Below are 18,864 nucleotides of genomic sequence, written 5' to 3' on the forward strand. Positions count from 1 at the left end.
TGACTAACACAAGTCATCTAACTTAAACTTTGATTGCCTCCAAATAGAATGGATATAATAGTAATGTCAATCTCATTGGGTTATTAGGAGAATTAAACAATAATCCATCTCTGCTAAGCCCCAGGTCTATCTAGAAAAATTGGCAAGAAACAAATACACTGAAGTTAGAACAAATATAAATAAGTAAATGTAGCAGAAATTGCCAGTTTTTCTTCAATATATATTCTTTTTAAAATATCTATTTAATTGATTGATGATTTTGTATTCTTTTTTCCTGCAGAAATAAGATTTTTTTTTTGTACCGGTCACAAGGATGCCTGCCTTCTGCTAGATACACCCATGTGACTAAGTTCTGACCAATAGGATGTAAATGGAATTGTGGGCCACCTAGTTTAGCAAATGTCCTTAAAGGAAAAGGATGGACTCATCCTCTTTCTTTCCACTGGCTGGAATGCAGACAAAGATAGTTTGAAGCTTGAGCATCCATCTTGGACACCATGATGTGGAAGCCACAGGCCACGGATGATATACTATCATGAGAGTAGAAATCTGAACCTTTGGCAATTTCAAAATGCTGCCCTATCAGTTCTGGGGTGTTTGCTTCTTGACTTTTATGGACTTCTATTTTTCAAGCCATTATTATTTTGAGTTTTCTGACCTTTACAGCTGACCAATTCCAACTACTTAGGAGGGTTATTGGAAGAATAAGATAGAAGTTCATATGCTGCAAACAAGGAGATCAAACCAGTCAATCGTAAAGAAATCAGTCCTGAATATTCATTGGAAGGACTGATGCTGAAGCTGAAGCTCCAATACTTTAGCCACCTGATACAAAGAACTGACTCATTGGAAAAGACTCCAATGCTGGGAAAGATTGAAGGCAGGAGAAGAAGGGGACGACAGAGGATGAGATGGTTGGATGGCATCACCGACTCAACGGACGTGAATTTGAGCAAGCTCTGGGAGTTGGTGATGGACAGGGAAACCTGGCGTGCTGCAGTCTATAGGGTTGCAAAGAGTTGCACATGACCAAGCGACTGAACTGAACTGAAACCTAGTTACATGGAAAATGGACATGGAAATAGACAGTCATTGCTAGTCTATCCTGACCCATAAGGTCTTTTGCCTGTGCGTTTCCCTATGAACCTGCTCCCATTTACTTACTTTTCCACATGGATGGACTTTCTCTGTGTGCTCATCAGCAAAGCTAAAAACAGTCATCTTAGTCCTAAACCTATGTAATTTTTCAGATTAAGTCATTTCTTTTATCTATCCCTTTTAGTTCAAATTTATGAAATAGAGACAATTATTTGTTGCTCATCCCATGAATTTCTCTCCTCTCTCCAAAGTTAGTTGTACAATATTCCTTGTTCAGTCAGCTGTGGCTAGGATAGGTGGGAAGTAGGGATAAAAATACAGCCAACAAGCCTAACCTTATGTAGGCAAGAAGGCAATACAAAATGAATCTACTGCTGCTGCTGCTAAGTCGCTTCAGTCATGTCCGACCCTGTGCGACCCCTTAGATGGCAGCCCACCAGGCTCCGCCGTCCCTGGGATTCTTCAGGCAAGAATACTGGAGTGGGCTGCCATTTCCTTCTCCAAATTAATCTACTAGTTAAGATCAAATGCATATCCAACTCTCTAGTGTACAACTCAGTTTGAAAAATCCACTCATCTTTCTTAACACTTGATCTTCCATCTGTATCCCAGTTAATAAAATCACTATCAATATAGTTTCCCAAGTTAGAAATCTGGGAGTCATCTTTGGCCTATCCTTATTCATCCCACTCTCATGGACAACCAGTCCCTGCATTTGTGGATTCCATCTCTTCGATCATTTTCTAATTAATCCTCTTAGTTTAGCCTCACCTCATCATTTGCCCAACTTAGTGTAACAGTGTCCTTAACTGATTTTCTTGCTGCCAGGTTGGCCCCCATCCAGTCTGTGCTCTATAAAGCTCTCAGACTGACCCTTGTAAATGCAAATCACTTGCTGCTTAACATTCCCATTGTTTTCAGGAAGAGTCTGGATCCTCAGCTTGGCACCGGAGTCTTCACAACATGAGCCCTGCATGTCTCTTATCTTCTGCCACACCTTGACAGCCCTTCATGCCAGTGTACGGATTGATCATGCTGCTCATTACATGACTCTGAATATTTAGGTCCCTCTGCCTGGAATCCTGGGTCCTTCTGCCTGTTCTGCTCTGACATCCCAGAACTAACATTTTCCCGATGGATTTACTGAGTCCCGATGGTTGAGTAATTTGAAACTTATAAAAAAGCAGATCTTGAGGTAATATAAATTCATTCTTTGAATTCTAAATGCTCTGACATCTAAACTGTGCCTAAACTTGCCCACATAACAAAGTATATAAGCATACTATTCTTTAAAAGGAGATACTGAATACATGGTCATTAAGTATCTTAAAAAGTCATGGTCTGGAAAGAAGTACATCCTGTGGTGTTTTTGGAGCTTCTAAAAACGTCTAGATGTAAAGAATGAGCTGGTAAGAGCAAACTGAGACAGAGGCAAAGAATTTTAAATGGGAAGAGGACAAAAGAATGAGTGCAGTCATTTCAACTTGCTCTTAGTGCTGCAGTAGGTGCCTTCCAACTACAGGGCAGGGTCCAGGACCATACCTCATGCTACAGCGTATCTCCTGGCGCTGAACAAAGGATGAGCCTGTGACCCCATGGTTTTTGAGTGACATAAGGGAACACAGTAAAGAGTATGGCCATGAAAACTGAGAAATCCACTTAGGTTATTCATCCTAGCCCTTCTTTCTCCCTCCTACACAAATATAAAATTAAAACATACAAATGTTTTAAATACAGTATCCATTATACAGTTTTTTTCTTTTCAATTTGCAAATAAAATAAGGAGAAAAATACTTTTAAAACGTTGAGGACAACAGGAATGTTTAAACACTTAAAATACAAAATTAAGTGAAATAGAGAAGCAAATGTCCACTGTAACTATGTAAAAAACATATGCACATGAGCAAGGATTGACAGAGAACAGAATAATGAACTATTGATATGTCAACCTTAGCACTGCTGTCAGACTCAGCCAGCCATTCAGGGCTGGCTAACTCTTTCTTGTGGGGAAATTCTTTCTTGTTCTGTGGACAGAAGGATGGAGAGCACAATCTCTGGCTTCTACTAACTAGATGCCAGTTATATATCACCAGTTGTGACAACTAAAAATGTCTCCATCCATTGCCATATGTTTCTTAGGGAGCAAAATCCTCCCCTCTGCTGCCCCATCCAAGGTTTAGTAGCACTAGGCTAGGGGTATGAGAAAAGCTTTTTGAATTTTATGTTAATATTGCCATAATGATGTTTGTTTAATAAATATATACTGGAAACGGAAAAGAAAACCCCTTAACATATAGCATCTAACAGCGCTTATTACCAAGAGTTAAAATTTATTCAGCTCTCATTTAACATGAAAAGTTTTAAAAAGCCACAGAACTCATTTTTCTTCTCCAATCTATTATAGAAGAGAAAGCTGAATTTCTGACTTTGTGGACACTTGACTTGGCTTTGAGCATGACTATCACAAATAACTGATGAAATTAGTCTGAGAAATAAAAATATCTAAAGCATTCTATCCCCACAAGTACCCATTTAAAATGTACACTTCGCATATCTTCAAAATAACTTTTTATATATAAAATAGTAAAACTCAAGAAGAAACCCATACTTTAAGACAAATTAAAGTTTTCCAAGCTCAATTACAATTGCACTGGATCTAAAGAAATCATATTCTACTTTTACAACCGCTTTTCCAATCTTTTGAGGACTTTTAAGCCTGCCCCCTTGCCAAAAATATTTATTTTCAATCATTCCTCCTGTTTTTGTTTCTCATCTTATATCACAAGGAATGTTTTCTGATTAAGAACTATCATGAAGAGCAGGCACAAGAATTGTTTCAAGCATCTCCTTTCCTGAAAATTCTATCCTGTCATGGTGTTGAGTTCATACGGACTTGAAGTTGTAGGATGATCATTCTGAATGATCTTTTCACATACATGAACGCGTCACTAAAATGAATGCCTAAAACAGTATACACTTAAGGAGAAACATCTTCTTTCTTTAAATAAAACTGAGATAAGTCCAAAAATACATTTGGATTTTTTTCTCCTCCATTTTCAAAACACACTAGACTTGTAGAAATTTACTGTTTGTATTTACCAATGTATGCTTTTCCATTTTCGTCTTGAGTATATACTCAAGACAGAAAGCTTGCCGTAGTACAGAGACACAAAGAAAATCTTCCAAAAGACTCCAGGGCTGGAGAATGTGAAATGCTTAGTTACCCAAAGCATTGTAGCAGGAAAGAAGGAGGGGGTGTAGAGATAACAGAGGTGATGGAGACGAATGAACATTCAGGAATGTGCAGTGTGGACAAGAAGGAGTGAGAATGGCCGTACAATGATCAGGATGAAAAAAATGACGCTCAGGGTAATGAGAGAAGTGGATGAGGTTGTAGCTTGAAAGGCAGAAGGTAACTGACTTGATGACGTCTGATGTTGAGGATACAAAGGGCCTCCAGAGCTTCATCAGGAATTTAAGTTCTGCATGACGAACAAACGGCAAAAGGGAGGAAACAGCAGTTCTTTGTTCACAGGCCGACGCTCAGAGGATGCCGTAGCTCGGTGGACTTTGTCATGGCCCCTACCTTCACGCGCAGCCTCTGAGTAGGGGTGACTCTTCGCCTGGAAAGTGAGCAAAGGAACGCCTACTTAAGCAGACTGAGTGTTCTAAACTCTCTTTAAAGAAAAGCAGCAGCCTAATTCTAAGGGCCTGCGACGGGTGGGTCCCGGGAAACCGACCAATCTATTCTCAGGCCGAATCCCTCCAGCCCGCGGCTAGAAAGGCCAAGCCAGGTGAGGCTCTTCTCCTGTCGTTTTGGGCCCTGCCGGGAAAGGCCTGGAGTGCTGAAAAAGAGAGAAGAATAGCTGCTTTCTTCCTTGGGGCTGCGGCGGGAACCTCAGGAACCAAGCCGGAAATTGTCTCTTGGAAAGCGCGGTGAAGGTTCAGGGCATCCAGGGTGCGAGCGGCAGGTGCCTGCTCAGTCCCGGGCGTCATAGCAACCGCGCTCGCCGCGGAGACTCCTGGCCTTCCGGCGGCAACCATAGAAACGACGCGCACCATTGGCTCAGGAGCTGCGCTTCCTGCCGGAGATCATTGCTACGGCGCAGACCATTGGCCTCTGGGTTAGCCCCGCGGTAACGAAGGCGCAGCTCTTCCCAGTGGCTCTGCAGTAACCATGGTAACGTCGTGGCGCCTATTTGCAACTTCAAGTTCTGTCACAGGGCATTAATAGTTCTTAGCTTCCTTCCAAACCTTATCTAGAGCCCCAGTCTAACAAATTTGGATTAAATTTTCTAGAAGTAACTTCATTCTTAAAAGGGGGCGGGGGGAGCTAGGTCAGGAGTTCTGAATGGGTCGGGCACCTAAGACACATCACAACACTTTTGGAACCCACTTGTTATTGTAAAAATGACGAAACCGAACTTGACTACAACTATTCCTAAAGTCCTTAGCACTGAAAATTCGGTTTTCGTGAACCGTATTCTCTATGTAAGGCAAAATAAAAATATATAACAGACACAACATTTAACAAAGGACCGGTTTATATGCTCTTCATTTAAATGCTCTTAATGCAAGATTCTAGTTTACCTAAACTTGATTTTACTCATGTTTTGGGGCCCATGCTTTTCTGGTATCCTGAACATACACTTAACATTTCTTAACCTTATTCTGTTTTCTCACATGCTCCTTTCCAAAGCTTTGCCAGTTCTACATGCATTATCTGGACAGATCTTATCCCTTACACTTCCTAAACTCTCCCTCTGGCACCAGAGCCCTTGCAAGTGTTTTTTCACCCTCTGATCTAAAATGCTCATCACCATCTCCCCAGCCCACTTTTAACAGTTCAGGCGTCATTTTCTCCTCAGGGATACATTGTTTAGTCCTCCAAATTAGATTCAGGATCCTTCTTATTTGCTCTTATTGACTTATGTTCCTTTTTATTCTTAGTTTTTTGTTTTGGGCTGTTCCCTGGCTTGGGACTGAACCTGGGCCATGGCAGTGAAAACACTAAAGTGTAACCACCAGGGAACTCCCTCATTCTTAGTTTTCTTGCTTTCTTCACACATTTCCATTTGCTGACTAAAAAAACCACCTCTTGGAATTTTTTCATGCTCTGAATGCAAATGAAACTGAACTGGAAAACACACTAAACAATTCCATTTAGGGTAATGGAGGTTGTTTTAAAGCATTAGCAAAGTAGAAAATGGTTCCCAAGGGGAGTAATGATATTAATAAAAACAAACATTATAATCACTTTTAGTTCTAGCTCCACTTATCCTCATTATACATTCAAAGATAATGACAGCCATCATCCACATGAACCTACAGATGTAGAGGAGGGAAGAAGTCAGTCTTTTACTTCATGCTCCTTTAGTACTGCAGCCACTGTCTTTGCTTTGTAGATTTTGCTATTTGGATCAGAAATTAATTTAAGATTTTTGTTCAATGGGATTGCTGCTTCCAGAGAAGTCCTGATTGCTGCAGTTACTTTTCCTGTTTCCTGATTTAATGAAGTCACATTTCCTGATCTGATGACATATTTAGGTGTAACTTGGGACTTATGTGCACATCTCAAAGTTGATTATACTTCTATTATCAGACAGATACATTGGACTACTCTTCCCAACACACTCCATGAATTGCATTTTAACTCATTTATGTCAAGTACTTTTTTATACCTAGTTCTTAATGACAGTTTTTCACACTGCATTCTGGACCATCCTATGGATCATTGAGGGTACTTCTCTGGTCTACTTATTTTGCACTCCCAACCCAAAGCCCAGGACAGTGAGAGCTTTGAAAACTTCTCAAGGATTCAGGAATCAAGCAGGGCACCAGCAGTAACACTGCCTTGCTAAGTAAGAAAACTAGCAATTGCAACCATTTATTGTGCAAATTATGTGTCAAATGCCAGACTCATGCTTTACCGGCACCATTTTATTTATTTAATCCCCACAACAAATGGTGTTACTTTGCAGAGAAATTACCACTATTTTATAGATAAGGAAACTTCAGATTAAGTCAGGTATCTAAGTTTACAAAGTTAACAGATGGCACAGCTGGAAGGGTGAAATCTGGCTAAGACAACTCCAAAACCCATACTCTTTATCTCCTTCAGGTCAGTGGTCACCAACTGGGTCCTGCCTGGCCTCCAGCTTAACTTTCCCACAAGAGCAGTTATAAAATATTTGAAAGGTAAATTCTTAACTCAAATATGAAGTGAGTCTAGAACAAGAAGCAAGAAGTAAATGTAGTGGGATAATCATCAGTCTACAGCTAATCTATCTTTGGGGAGGTGTCCTTCTCTCCTACACCCGTTTTTACTAAATTTCCAAAAAAACAACATCATTGTATTGATTTTGGGGCACATACTTTATTGTACTTAATTTTTACATACCCATTTCCCAAACTAGACATGTTTATTCATCTTTTTGAGCTAACTCTGGAAGATAGTGAAGAACAGGGGAGCCTGGCGTGCTGTAGTCCATGGGGTCACAGAGCTGGACACGACTTAGCGACTGAACAACAATTCACCTTTGAATCTTCAAAATCCTCAGGGCCTACCACATAGTAGGTATCAACAAAATAAGCATGGCCATTCAGGCATCCATCATCCTTTTTATAGTGAAGAAGGCTGATATTCAGGCCCCACAGGTATATTTTGAGGAATATGATACCCAATAAGCTTTTTTTTTTTTTTTTAAGCTGAGAAACAGCTAGAGTCATTCTCAAAATCAAGATAACATTCAGGTGAGTGTGTCAGGTGGTTCGGTCATAACAGATTTGCCTTTGCTTTCATTTTTTGAGTACTGAAAGACCTTTAAAAGACAGATGCCGAGCCACATTAGTCTGCCCACCACTCACTGCTTTTCCCCTTCATTTTCTGTCTTTATGAACGCAAAGGATTTATTCTACTTCTCACCACCTATAAGAGCCCTGGTCCACTGAACAATTTTTGATCCTATAAATAAAGGCTTTTTACCTCAGTTTTTGTCATGTATAAAAGCAGTATGTCGAGACTGAAGATCATCCACTATCTTCTCTTCTATCTCTATGCCTTTTTCTACTTCTTCCTCTGATAACAGTAACTTGGTCTCTGAGTCTTTGGTTATAATAACCACAGAAGATCGTCGTGAATCAAGGATATTAGCCACCACCACTTGATGTCGATAAACTTCTAAAGCATTCCGTGCACGATCAATTATGATGGAGGGGTCAGTCTCCAACTTAAAGGAAATTATAAATGCTTTGGGAGCCCAGTCTTTAACCAAAGGAGAAAGCATTTTTGGCACCATCTTCATTGTTATCTGTATTGGAAAAAGAGAATCTTAATAAGCAAACAAGGTTACTACCTACCAGCCAGGTCAATCTCAAAGGAAATTAAGGAAGCAGGGACTCAGATGTTTGGCTATGTCAATTTCAGTAGGGTTTCTCACTACCAAACTTTTTAAAGCGTATTAAATGCTTACTTAAAAGTCCTGCCTTTGTAGGATTCATAAGGATGCCTGATTTCAAAGCTTCATGCATATTCTGGGGCAAACCACATCTTATGAATTAGCCCTGCCTTGCAACCCTCATTACCATAAATAAAACTGAAAAAAATAGCATTACGTTTTCTCAAACATTCCCTTGATATTTTTTAAACCAAACCCTCAAATAAATACAAATAATCTGTTTATACAAATGTTACTCTGGCAGAAGCTCAAGGTTGAGTTTTTAAATCTCTCAGTCTAAAATATTTCTTCCACTGGTGGACTGGCTATTTGATTCCATTAAAAAACTGTCACTTGTAACATCTTAGCACTGAGGAAACAGAACTGATTTTATTTTTATTCATCAATACCACAATATCATTCTCAATCCCTTTTAAGGGGAATGTTGAGTTGTTTTATGTACTTTCAAGTACAAGACAGAACTAAGAATTACAGGATAAAGTAAGGTTCCCAGAATTTAAAAAGTGTGAAATCACTAAGCTAATCATCAGAATTTTCCCTCAAAAGAGTTAGCAAGAGTGACAGGGATCACATACCCATTCCCCATTTTACTTTTCTCCTTAGAATTTATCACTACCTAATATAGTATGCATTTGACTTACTTTTTGCCTCTGCAGAGAATAAGCAAAACCAGGGCACAATATGTTTCTTTTCACTGCCTTACCTCCCACAATAGTGCCTGGCATATAGCAATAAACATTTGTTGAAGAAATGAAAAAATGAACTGTCCCACAGAATCAGCAAGTGCTCCACAGGTAGTTTCTCCTATTTAAATCCTACTTGTATCACCCAATAAAAGACTAAGAATTCCCTCATGTTCCAAGAAGCCAGATGATTTCAGCATCTTCACCACACCACTACCCTCCCCATACCTTCTCCTTAAACTGCAACAATAACCACCATCTAATCTGCCCCCACCACTCTAATTCACCTTTCACAATGATGCCAGAATGTTCTTCACAAACAAAAACTTTATCTCATTCTCTTACGTTGCCCTTGGCTCCAAAGGATTAAGTTCAAGCTCCTTAAAAAGGAACACAAAATTTCCTATGAAGGAAGCTGTCCCTTCAGTCTGCCCTCCACCCTCACCACTCTCCAGCTTTACCAGACAATGTCAGTTCACAACACAATGCTCACTTTTAAGCTCCAATTGTGTACTCTATCTGGAATGATCTTCCCTTGGTCTGGTACACCTTCTGCTCATCTTTTAAAACCCAGTTCAAGCCATCCTCCAGAAAGCCTTGACTTTCCCCAAGATTCACTCACCCCATGCTCTGACTTCACTTTGTACGTACCTCTACTAGAGCATTTATCACTCTGTACTGTAATTATGTCTGTGTCCAGCAACCTCAACAGATTGTGAGGTTCTTGAGGGAGGGCGGTGTCTTAGTCATCTCTGTATCCCTAGTGCCTAGCACATACGGAATGCAGAAAGGCCATCTCCAGATCAAAAGGAAATTAACCCAAGATTGGTTATAGGAAATCAGATCTCTGGAAGAGAAGTGCCCATCACCTGCAGTGGGCCCCCAGATGACTGGATCTTGTGTTCAGGCATTTCAGAGGCAGGAACATAGAAATCTGACACGGCCGCAGCCAGGTAAAACATCGCAGAAGAACCTGAAAAAAGAAGCACAGAGTGTAATAAATCAGAGAAGTGTATGGAGTCAGCTCCTTTCAACTCAGGTTCCTCCATTGTGAGAGCCCTGGGTATATAGTAAGGGGCTATGTGTCTAGGGGTAAAGGCTCTGCCTCCTGGCATCCGATGAACTCCTAAAGGCACGCACCTAGTGGGTTGAGAGCCTGGGCTGCAGCCTGCAGCAAATGCAAATAGTCTGCCAAAGTGGTGAACTCTATGGCCAGAAAGGTGCCGGCAGCCTCAGCTTCCTGGTAGCTCTGCAGAGCTGCGGCGAAGCCCGGGAGTTCTTTTTCCTCGGCCTCCAGGCTCAGCAAGCCCGAAGGCGCTTGGCCGGAGGGCCGCAGAACAGACAGCCAGGTCTGGGGCGGGAAGCGGTGGGCAAAGGGGAAGGCAGAGCGCGCGCGGTACAGGAACAAGACCCCGTAGCCCGCGGCCAAGAAGGCTTCGGCCGAGCCAGCACCGCGCCGCCCACTGCTGAAGTTGTCCAGGAAGCGCACAGGCCGGGCTTCCAGAGGGACCTTGGTGCCGCCAGAAGTGACCAACACCACCCGTCGGCCCTGTGCGCCCAACCGGGCGGCGAAGCGAGCCATAACCTCTGCCCAGCGCGCAGCACCGGCGGGCTGGGGAAACTCGGCAACCAGGTCCACGGCCGCCATCTGTCCCGGAGCGCCCCCGCGTCTGCGCAAACTCTAGGCCCTTCGGCGCCACGCCCCCTGTCCCCTTACCTGGCCCGCGCGCAGCCGCAATAGTCACTGGGCGGTTGGCTACGGTGCGCTGGACGTCAGCGCAGGGTTTCCGCTTGTCTGGAAATACGAGCTGGTTCCGCCCTGCACCCTGCGAGTCTGACACTTGACTTCTCGGCTGAGAGGCACACCCCCTTGTTTAGTTTCCTAGCCTGAGTGACGGTCCGGCCGTGTTTGATCCTTATCGGCCACCGTACAGACCCTGCTAGACTCGGACCCCGGCTAAAAATTTGATTGCCCGGCTGTTTAACCTTTGGATTTGGAGCGGTGCGGGAGGGGGAGGGGTGGAGGAGTGACTTGGGTTTTTTTTTTTTTTTTTTTTTGTCCTTCATTAAAAAAAAAAAAAAACCCTACAAACGCACTCCCGAGTTGTCAGTCGAGCCACAAGTCCTTCCCCTCGAAAGGCCGGGTATAAGGCTGCGCCGTGTCGGTCACGTGACACCGCTGTCCGGTGTGTCCTCGCCGGGCAACCGTCCTAGAGACTGACAACACCGTCTGCCGCGGCATGAACGTGATCTACCCTCTGGCGGTGCCCAAGGGGCGCCGGCTGTGCTGTGAGGTGTGCGAAGCCCCGGCCGAGCGGGTGTGCGGGGCCTGCACAGTCACTTATTACTGGTAGGCCCCGAAACGTGCGCCTCAATCGTCTCTCTCTCAGCCAGGGAACCCTCTAGGTTCTAGAGTCTAGGAGGCTTCAAGACAGGTCCCTAAGACATCAGTGTCTGCGTTTGCTTCCTCTTCCGCTCTCTCGTTCGTCACCAGATGTTTTGTGGAGCGCCTGCTGTGCGCCTTGCACTGTTCTAGGTGCTGAAGTTACTGAGAAACTCGGGAGACCAGGTCTCCCAAAAAAGTAATATTGTCATGAGAAAGCTAGATAAAGAAACCAACAGACCAAACAAAAGAATTCCAGAGAGTAGTCCGGTATTCTTGCCTAGGAAATTCTACGGAGAGAGGAGACTGGCGAGCTACAGTCCATGTGGTCAACAGCAACAAAATGCCTTAAAGACAAAGAAAATGTGATGGGAGGTTGGGCGGACAGCCTCTCTGAGGGTAGACTATGGATATATGATTGAGTAGGAACAGCCCGCCCGAGAAACGCTGGGGGAACAGTGGCGCAGTGAGGCTCCGAGGGAGGGAAGACCTTGCTGTGTTTGAAGAACAGATAGAAAGCTAGTTTGTCGGTGCACAGCCAAGATCGCGACGGTATGGGAAGGGTTATAAGTTATAACACATCCGTATATGACAAGTGCTGTCACTCAGGGAGTACTATTCCCTGGGAAGGATGGAAGCATGACTGGGGTGGTATCTGCAAAGGCTCCTCTGAAGAAGCAATATTTGGGCAAAGTCTTGAAAGATCAGAAGGAAGTTGCTAGGTGAATGAGAAATGGAGAAGGAAAGGAAAGGCACTTCTTGCATCCAGGACTGCTTTGGTAAACAGTGAGAGAACAGACTTTGTCCGAGGTGGGTTGAGAAGGTAATGGTGGACAGAGCAGTTACGACTGTAAGCTTGCTGTCCAGGCCCCATTGGCAGGTCATGAATAAATCACAACCAGCATTTTAAGGGGAAGGAAAACCTATCAAGTATCAGAGTAATCCTACTTGAATTGTTTCTTCAGACTTGTGTTTTAGTGTTTTATGTGGATATGTGTTTGTACTAGTGAAATGTATTTCCTACTGTAGGTTGATTTTTAAAAAGTTTGAAAATCATTGTGATAGGTAGTAGTAGGAGTTTATACCAAGAAGATAAAAGTTAGGGCCAAACAGTGATATGAGATCAAGGAGATTGGAATTTATCCTCTGGGGGGCCATGGATGGTTTTCACATGCCCTCATTTGTATTAAGGAAAGATGACAGGTATCAATGTGAAGTTAGGCTGGAGAGTAGACACTAAAGGCTCATAACTTCTCGACTGCAGTGATCCCAGTGGAGAGTGAACATACCTTTTGGACTGAATCCAGTCTCCCTCCTCAGTGCCTTCACAGCACTCGTTATGTCCCCTATCCTCACATTTATGACAGATTGAAATCATTTGTTTAGTGGTCTGTATCCCTCACTAAGCTGTATGCTTCATGAGGGCAAGGGCGGCATCTCTGTTTTCACTGTTGTTTCTTTATTGCATACAGAATACAATTCAGAATTTGTAGCAGAAGCTACAAAGCCCTGGCTCCCTCTCTACTTTCATTTCCCACCATGCTCACCCTTCTTTTCCTGGATGCAGTTATAGAGGCTTTCTTTCAGTTCTAATTTGCCAACTCCTTTCCTCCCTCAGTTTCTTTGCCCAGCCTGTTGCCTCTGTTGGGAATTTTTCTGTACAGTCACAGCTCTTCCTAACTCCCTTTCATCTTTCTCTTCTCAGAAATGTTATTTCTTCAAAGAGGTGTTTCTGCTAAACCCAAGCTAAATTCCATCTCATTTTCTCTCTCACATTTTTCCTTCACTTTTTCAGTACTTTTATATTTTTTTCTCACTTGTTTAATGTCTTTTTTTTTTTTCTTTTTCTTTTTTTTTGCTGTGTGGTTTATGGGATCTTAGTTCCCCAACCAGGGTTTGAACCCTTGTACCCTGCACTGGAAGCATGGAGTCTTAACCATTGGACCTCCAGGGAAGTCCTGAGTAAAGACTTCTAAGTACAGGACTGGCATTCTGGAGAGAGATAAGACTTCTTTGCCTGATACAAGCGTCTACCTCCTCCTTTGTCCTCTTCATCCCTCAAGCCCAGAAGTAATTCCTCCTTCCTCTCAACTCACTTTGCAGTTACTCTGTAATCTTTCAGATGACTCTTATTTCCTGACTCATTTGAGTTGTTGGCAAGCCTGTTAGCTCGTTTTTATTATGCTCCATTAATACAGCATGCCGTGCCATTAATGCAGAATAGTATTATGTTTAATATGTAGACAGACTGTCATATGTTCTCTTTGATCTGTTTCAGACCCATCTGTGTATACCCTATGGTCTCCAGCAAAGTATCTTGAAATGGTTGAAACTAAATATTTGATGAATCCATGAATAAATTATTATTTCCTATGCCCTTATCCTCCATTATTTCCTTTCTCTTCTTTCACTCCCTTTAATTATTTTTAAGGTCTTCTCCTCTCCCCCTAACTTTTCTCCAGATATCTATATCCTTGTGTCCTAGAGATGTCATGATTTTTTCCAGAAAATAAAACTGTGATAGTTGTTCTCTATCTCAAAAATGAGGGCCTTTAGTACTCCCTTATAGGGTTTTTACGATTGAATGTAAAGCATCTAGCACCAAGCCTGAGATCAAGTTGGCAGTCAACAGATATTGTTTTTCCTCACTCCAAATTTAAAGATCAGGAAGGGAAGTCAAATTGAATTTGTGAAAGTTAATTTTTTTGCAAAATAATTTTTTGATTGCAAATGTAATTCCTATTCCAGTGTTCTTGCCTGGAGAATCCCAGGGATGAGGTCGCACAGAGTCAGACGCGACTGAAGTGACTTAGCAGTAGCAGCAGTAATTCATGCTCAGTGCAGAAAACTTGAAATTACTGAATGCAATGTATAATATAAGATATAAACATGAAAAATAATCCATAACCTCACAATCCAGATAATTAATAGCTTCACATTTTAGTGAATTTTCTTATGTTCTTTTCCTATAAATTCATTTATTTTTTACATTCTGTGTAATCTTGTGCGTATCATTCTGTGTTGGACTGTGAGAATGTTCCCAGGAAATAGGACGTTTTTAAGAGAAGGCAATTTTATAAAGTACACTGAACCATTACAGGTAAAAGAGACTTTAGTAGTATAGGTTAGTAAGTTGTAGCATAGAGATAAGAGTAATTTGCAATAATTTTTCCTTTCATTTAACAAATGGGGCACAAATAAAAATGCTTTCACTGTGTAGAAAGAGAAAACAGGCAAGTGGTATTCAATAGTAGGATCTGTGGTGAACTGGAGAATTCAGGCTCTGCCTAACAGTCTTCTACTTCAGTTTAAAAAACATGGTAATGGCCAAACAAAACATGTCTAACCCACAAGCTATTTGCTTGTGATCCCTGATTTGAATGCATACTTTTCCAATCCTTCTTTATGCATGGCCCTGTGACAACTGTTAGGGATGATACAGATGAATAAGCAGAGAGCTCATAAATATATAAAATATGCTGCCTTTCTTTAGAAAGGCAAGATATGAAAATGCGCTCAGCAGAACAAAAGTTCAGGCAGTTAAGTAAGTTAATATTTCCATTGCTCACACAATTACTCACTAAGCCCCTATTTAATGAATACCCTGTGGAACTCACCTATTTCTTTATTCTGACTGTTAAGTGCTTTTATTAATTTGTTTACAGTAATTCTCTATCAAAAAACCCTTTAAAATGCTTTTTGTCATTTGTATGAGAGCCATCACAGTTTACAAAGCAAATACTGTATTCATTTCTTTGTCCCAGAAGAAAGAAAGGCAGGAGAGTATTTGAGCGCAGCAATTACTGTCTGTGACTGCTTTTATGCAACAACAAGTTGAGTAGTTGCAACAGAAACCACATGGCTCTCAAAGCCCAGAATTGACTATCTGGCCCCAAGAAGAGCTTTGCTAATCCCTGCCCTCAGTTATCGTTACCTATTTTGGAGTATGTGTAAATGGAATTAAACAGCCAACTTTCTCATCTTTAAATAAAAGTATATAATAGGCAATAGAAATGCAAATCTCCCCTTTTAATAATGAATAGAACAACTAAACAAAAGATCAGCAAAGAAATGTGACTTGAACAACAATATAAACCAACTAGACCTAACAGACATTTACAGAATACAGAATATATATTCTTCTCAAATGCATGTGGAACATTCTCCAGGGCAGACCAAATATTACATCATACAAGAATCTCAGTAAATTTATAAGGATTGAAAATATACAAAATATGTTTTTCAACCACAATGGAATGAAATTAGTCAATAACAGAAGGAAATTTGGGAAATAGATGAATATATAGAAATAATACACTCAACCAGTGGGTCAAGAAACCACATGAGAAAATTAAAAATGCTTTGAAATGAAATGAAAACAAAAACACAACATACTAAAACTGATGGAATGCAGTGAAAGCAGTACCCAGAAGGAACTTCATAGCTGTAAACAAATACTCTAAAAAAGAAGGAAGATCGCAAATCAATAACCTGGTCTTACACTTTAAGAACTAAGAGAAAGAAGAGCAAAATCAACCCAAAACTAGCAGAAGGAGGGAAATAGTGCAGATTACAGCAAAGATAAATGAAATAGAAAATAGTGAAGTGAAGTCGCTCAGTCGTGTCCAACTCTTTGCGACCCCATGAACTGTAGCCTGCCAGGCTCCTCCATCCATGGGATTTTCCAGACAAGAATACTGAAGTGAGTTGCTATTTCCTTCTCCAGGGGATCTTCCCGACCCAGGGTTTGAACCTGGGTCTCCCGCACTGCAGGCTGACTCTTTACTGTCTGAGCGAAATAGAAAATAGGAAAACAATAAACAGAATTAACAAAACCAAAAGTTGATTCTTTAAAATGGTTGAAATTGACAAAACTTTAGCTAGACTGATCAAGAGAAGAAGAATCAAATTACTAAAATCAGAAAATTAAAATGGAGACATTGCTACCAACTTTATAGAAATAAAAGGAGTTATAAGAGAATACTACATACAATTGTATGCCAATAAATTTGAAAACCTAGATGAAATATATTCCTAATAAGACACAAACTATTGAAACTGACTCAAGAAGAAATAGAATATCTGAGTAGATCTATAATTAAAGAAATTTAGCTAAGTAATTAAAAAAAAAGCTTTTCATAATGTAAGCCCAGAACAATTTCACTGGTGAATTCTATCAAATATTTAAAGAAGCATTAACAATTCTTCACACACCCTTCTGAAAAAATTAAAAGAGGAGGGAATAGCTTCCAACTAATTATATGAGGCCAGTGTTATCCTAACACCAAAACCAGAAAAACATCAAAACCACAGACCAATACCTCTTATGATACAGATGCAGAAATCCTTTCCAAAATACCAGAAGACGAAATTCAGCAGAATATAAAAAGAATTATATATCATGACTAAGTAGAATTTCTCTCAGGAATTCAAGGTTGGTTCAACATAAAAGTATCAATCAATATATAACACCATCTTAATCTAATAAAGGACAAAAATCACATAATCATCTCAATAGGAAAAACATTTGGCAAAATCCAACTCCCTTTATGATAAAAACACTTAACAAAATTCCTGGGTCGGGAAGATGTGCTGGAGACAGGATAGGCTACCCACTGCAGTATTCTTGGTCTTCCCTTGTGGCTCAGCTGGTAAAGAATTTGCCCGCAATGCGGGAGACCTGGGTTCAATCCCTGGGTTGGGAAGATCCCCTGGAGAGGGGAAACGCTACCCACTCTGGTATTATGGCCTGGAGAATTCCGTGGACTGTATAGTCCATGGGGTCACAAAGAGTTGGACATGACTGAGTGACTTTCACTAAAAAAATGGGAATAGAAATGAACTTCTGTAACTTGGTAAAGAGTATCCATAAAAGAACCATAGAGAAACACAACAGTAACCTCATACTTAATAGTCAAAGACAGTAAGTTTTCCCCTCTAAAATCAGAAATGAGGCAAGAATGTTACTTTCATTACTTTTCTTCAACATTGTACTAGAGGTTCTAGCTGGGGCAATTAGGGAAGACAATGAAATAAAATGTATCCAGCTTGGAAAGGAAGGAGTAAAAGTATGATCTTTATATAGATAAATCCCAAAAGAACCCTCACACAAAAAAACAAGGTTATAGGATATAAAATCAATATGCAAAAATCAGCTATATTTCTGTACACTAGCAAGGCACAATCGGAAAATGAAATTAAGACAATGGTTCCACTTACAATAGCACTTTAAATAAAGGAATAAATTTAATCATAGAAGTATAAGACATACACTGGAAAAATACAAAATATTGTTGAATAAAATTAAACAAAACCTAAATAAATGGAAAGATATTTCATATTCATAGATAAGAAGACTTAATATGAAATAGTTTCCCTGGTGACTCAGTCGGTGAAGAATCCACCTGCAATGCAGGAGATCCAGCTTCCATCCCTGGGTGGGGATTATCCCCTGGAGAAGGAGCTGGCAACCCTCTCCAGCATTCTTGCCTGGGAAATCCCATGGACAAAGGAGCCTGGTGAGCTACAGTCTATGGCATCACAAGATCAGACACAGCTTAGCGACTAAACCAACACCACCAGAACCACCACCACAGATTCAATGCAATCCCTGTAAAAATTCTAACCATCATTTTTGCATTAATGGACACTCTGATCCTAAAATCTATATGAAAATGAAAGGGACCTAAAATAGCTAAAACAATCTTAAAAAAAAAAGCAAAGTTGGAAAACTCACACTTCTCAATTTCAATATTTACTACAAAGCTACAGAAATAAAGATAATGTGATACTGGCATAAGGATAGACATATAGATTGATGGAATATAATTGAGAGTCCAAAAATAAGCACATACATCTATGCATGTTAAGTCACTTCAGTCATGTCCAACTCTTTGTGACCCTGTGGATGGTAGCCCACCAGGTTCCTCTGTCCACAGAATTGTCCAGGCAAGAATACTGGAGTGGGTTGCCATGCTCTCCTGCAGGGGATCCTTCCAACCCTAGGAAAGAACCCGCATCTCTTATGTCTCCTGAATTAGGAGGCAGATTCTTTACCACTAGCGCCACCTGGGAAGCCCACATCCATCAATGGTCGATAGATTTTCTTTTTTTTTTTTTTTTGCAGTTTTTTATTTTAATTGAAGTACAGTTGATATACAATAATACATAGGTTCCAGGTGTATAATATAGTATTTCACAATTGTTAAAGGTTATACTCCATTTGTAGTTACTATAAAATATT

The 18,864-nt window shown here is 40.8% G+C and overlaps 3 protein-coding genes across 8 annotated transcripts in view; 1 reads left to right on the forward strand and 2 right to left on the reverse strand.

Moving 5' to 3' along the window:
* Positions 1 to 5,086, reverse strand: part of CCDC30 (coiled-coil domain containing 30) — a 119,596-nt gene extending 114,510 nt beyond the window's left edge. The window contains exon 1 of the mRNA XM_061122217.1: positions 4,520 to 5,086. The gene's annotated coding sequence lies outside the window, so the exon portion shown is untranslated. The remainder of the gene's footprint in view (positions 1 to 4,519) is intronic.
* Positions 5,087 to 7,449: 2,363 nt separating this feature from the next.
* PPCS (phosphopantothenoylcysteine synthetase) lies at positions 7,450 to 10,940 on the reverse strand. Of its 3 annotated transcripts, none has more exons than XM_061122219.1 (3): positions 10,379 to 10,940; positions 10,108 to 10,211; positions 7,450 to 8,408 (listed from the first exon to the last, which is right to left on the reverse strand). In XM_061122219.1, exons 1-3 carry the CDS (start codon positions 10,884 to 10,886, stop codon positions 8,085 to 8,087), a joined length of 936 nt encoding a protein of 311 aa, XP_060978202.1. In that variant the 5' UTR covers positions 10,887 to 10,940; the 3' UTR covers positions 7,450 to 8,084. The 3 variants fall into 3 exon arrangements, with proteins under 3 accessions (XP_060978202.1, XP_060978203.1, XP_060978204.1); XM_061122220.1 differs by having other exon boundaries at positions 10,824 to 10,918; XM_061122221.1 differs by lacking the exons at positions 10,108 to 10,211; positions 10,379 to 10,940 and adding an exon at positions 9,890 to 10,055.
* A 457-nt stretch (positions 10,941 to 11,397) lies between these two features.
* ZMYND12 (zinc finger MYND-type containing 12) overlaps positions 11,398 to 18,864 on the forward strand; it is a 32,035-nt gene continuing 24,568 nt past the window's right edge. For 2 of the 4 annotated variants that reach the window (XM_061122224.1, XM_061122226.1), the window contains exon 1: positions 11,399 to 11,588. In XM_061122224.1, the coding sequence (XP_060978207.1) occupies positions 11,479 to 11,588 (110 nt within the window). In that variant the 5' untranslated portion in view covers positions 11,399 to 11,478. Of the gene's footprint in view, positions 11,589 to 18,864 lie in introns of all 4 variants that reach the window. The other 2 variants (XM_061122222.1, XM_061122225.1) reach the window with 2 other exon arrangements.

The sequence above is a fragment of the Dama dama genome, chromosome 20 (genome assembly GCF_033118175.1).
Source record: "Dama dama isolate Ldn47 chromosome 20, ASM3311817v1, whole genome shotgun sequence".
Lineage (NCBI taxonomy): Eukaryota > Metazoa > Chordata > Mammalia > Artiodactyla > Cervidae > Dama > Dama dama.

Bases quoted from the DNA above. Each gene is read 5' to 3' on its own strand.
- PPCS (XM_061122219.1), bottom strand. From the start codon at position 10,886: ATGGCGGCCGTGGACCTGGTTGCCGAGTTTCCCCAGCCCGCCGGTGCT. The intron at 10,212-10,378 runs GTGCGTGCCTTT...TTCTTTTTTCAG, and splicing joins CCAGGCTCTCAACCCACTAG to GTTCTTCTGCGATGTTTTAC. The intron at 8,409-10,107 runs GTGATGGGCACT...TTTCCAATACAG, and splicing joins CATCTGGGGGCCCACTGCAG to ATAACAATGAAGATGGTGCC.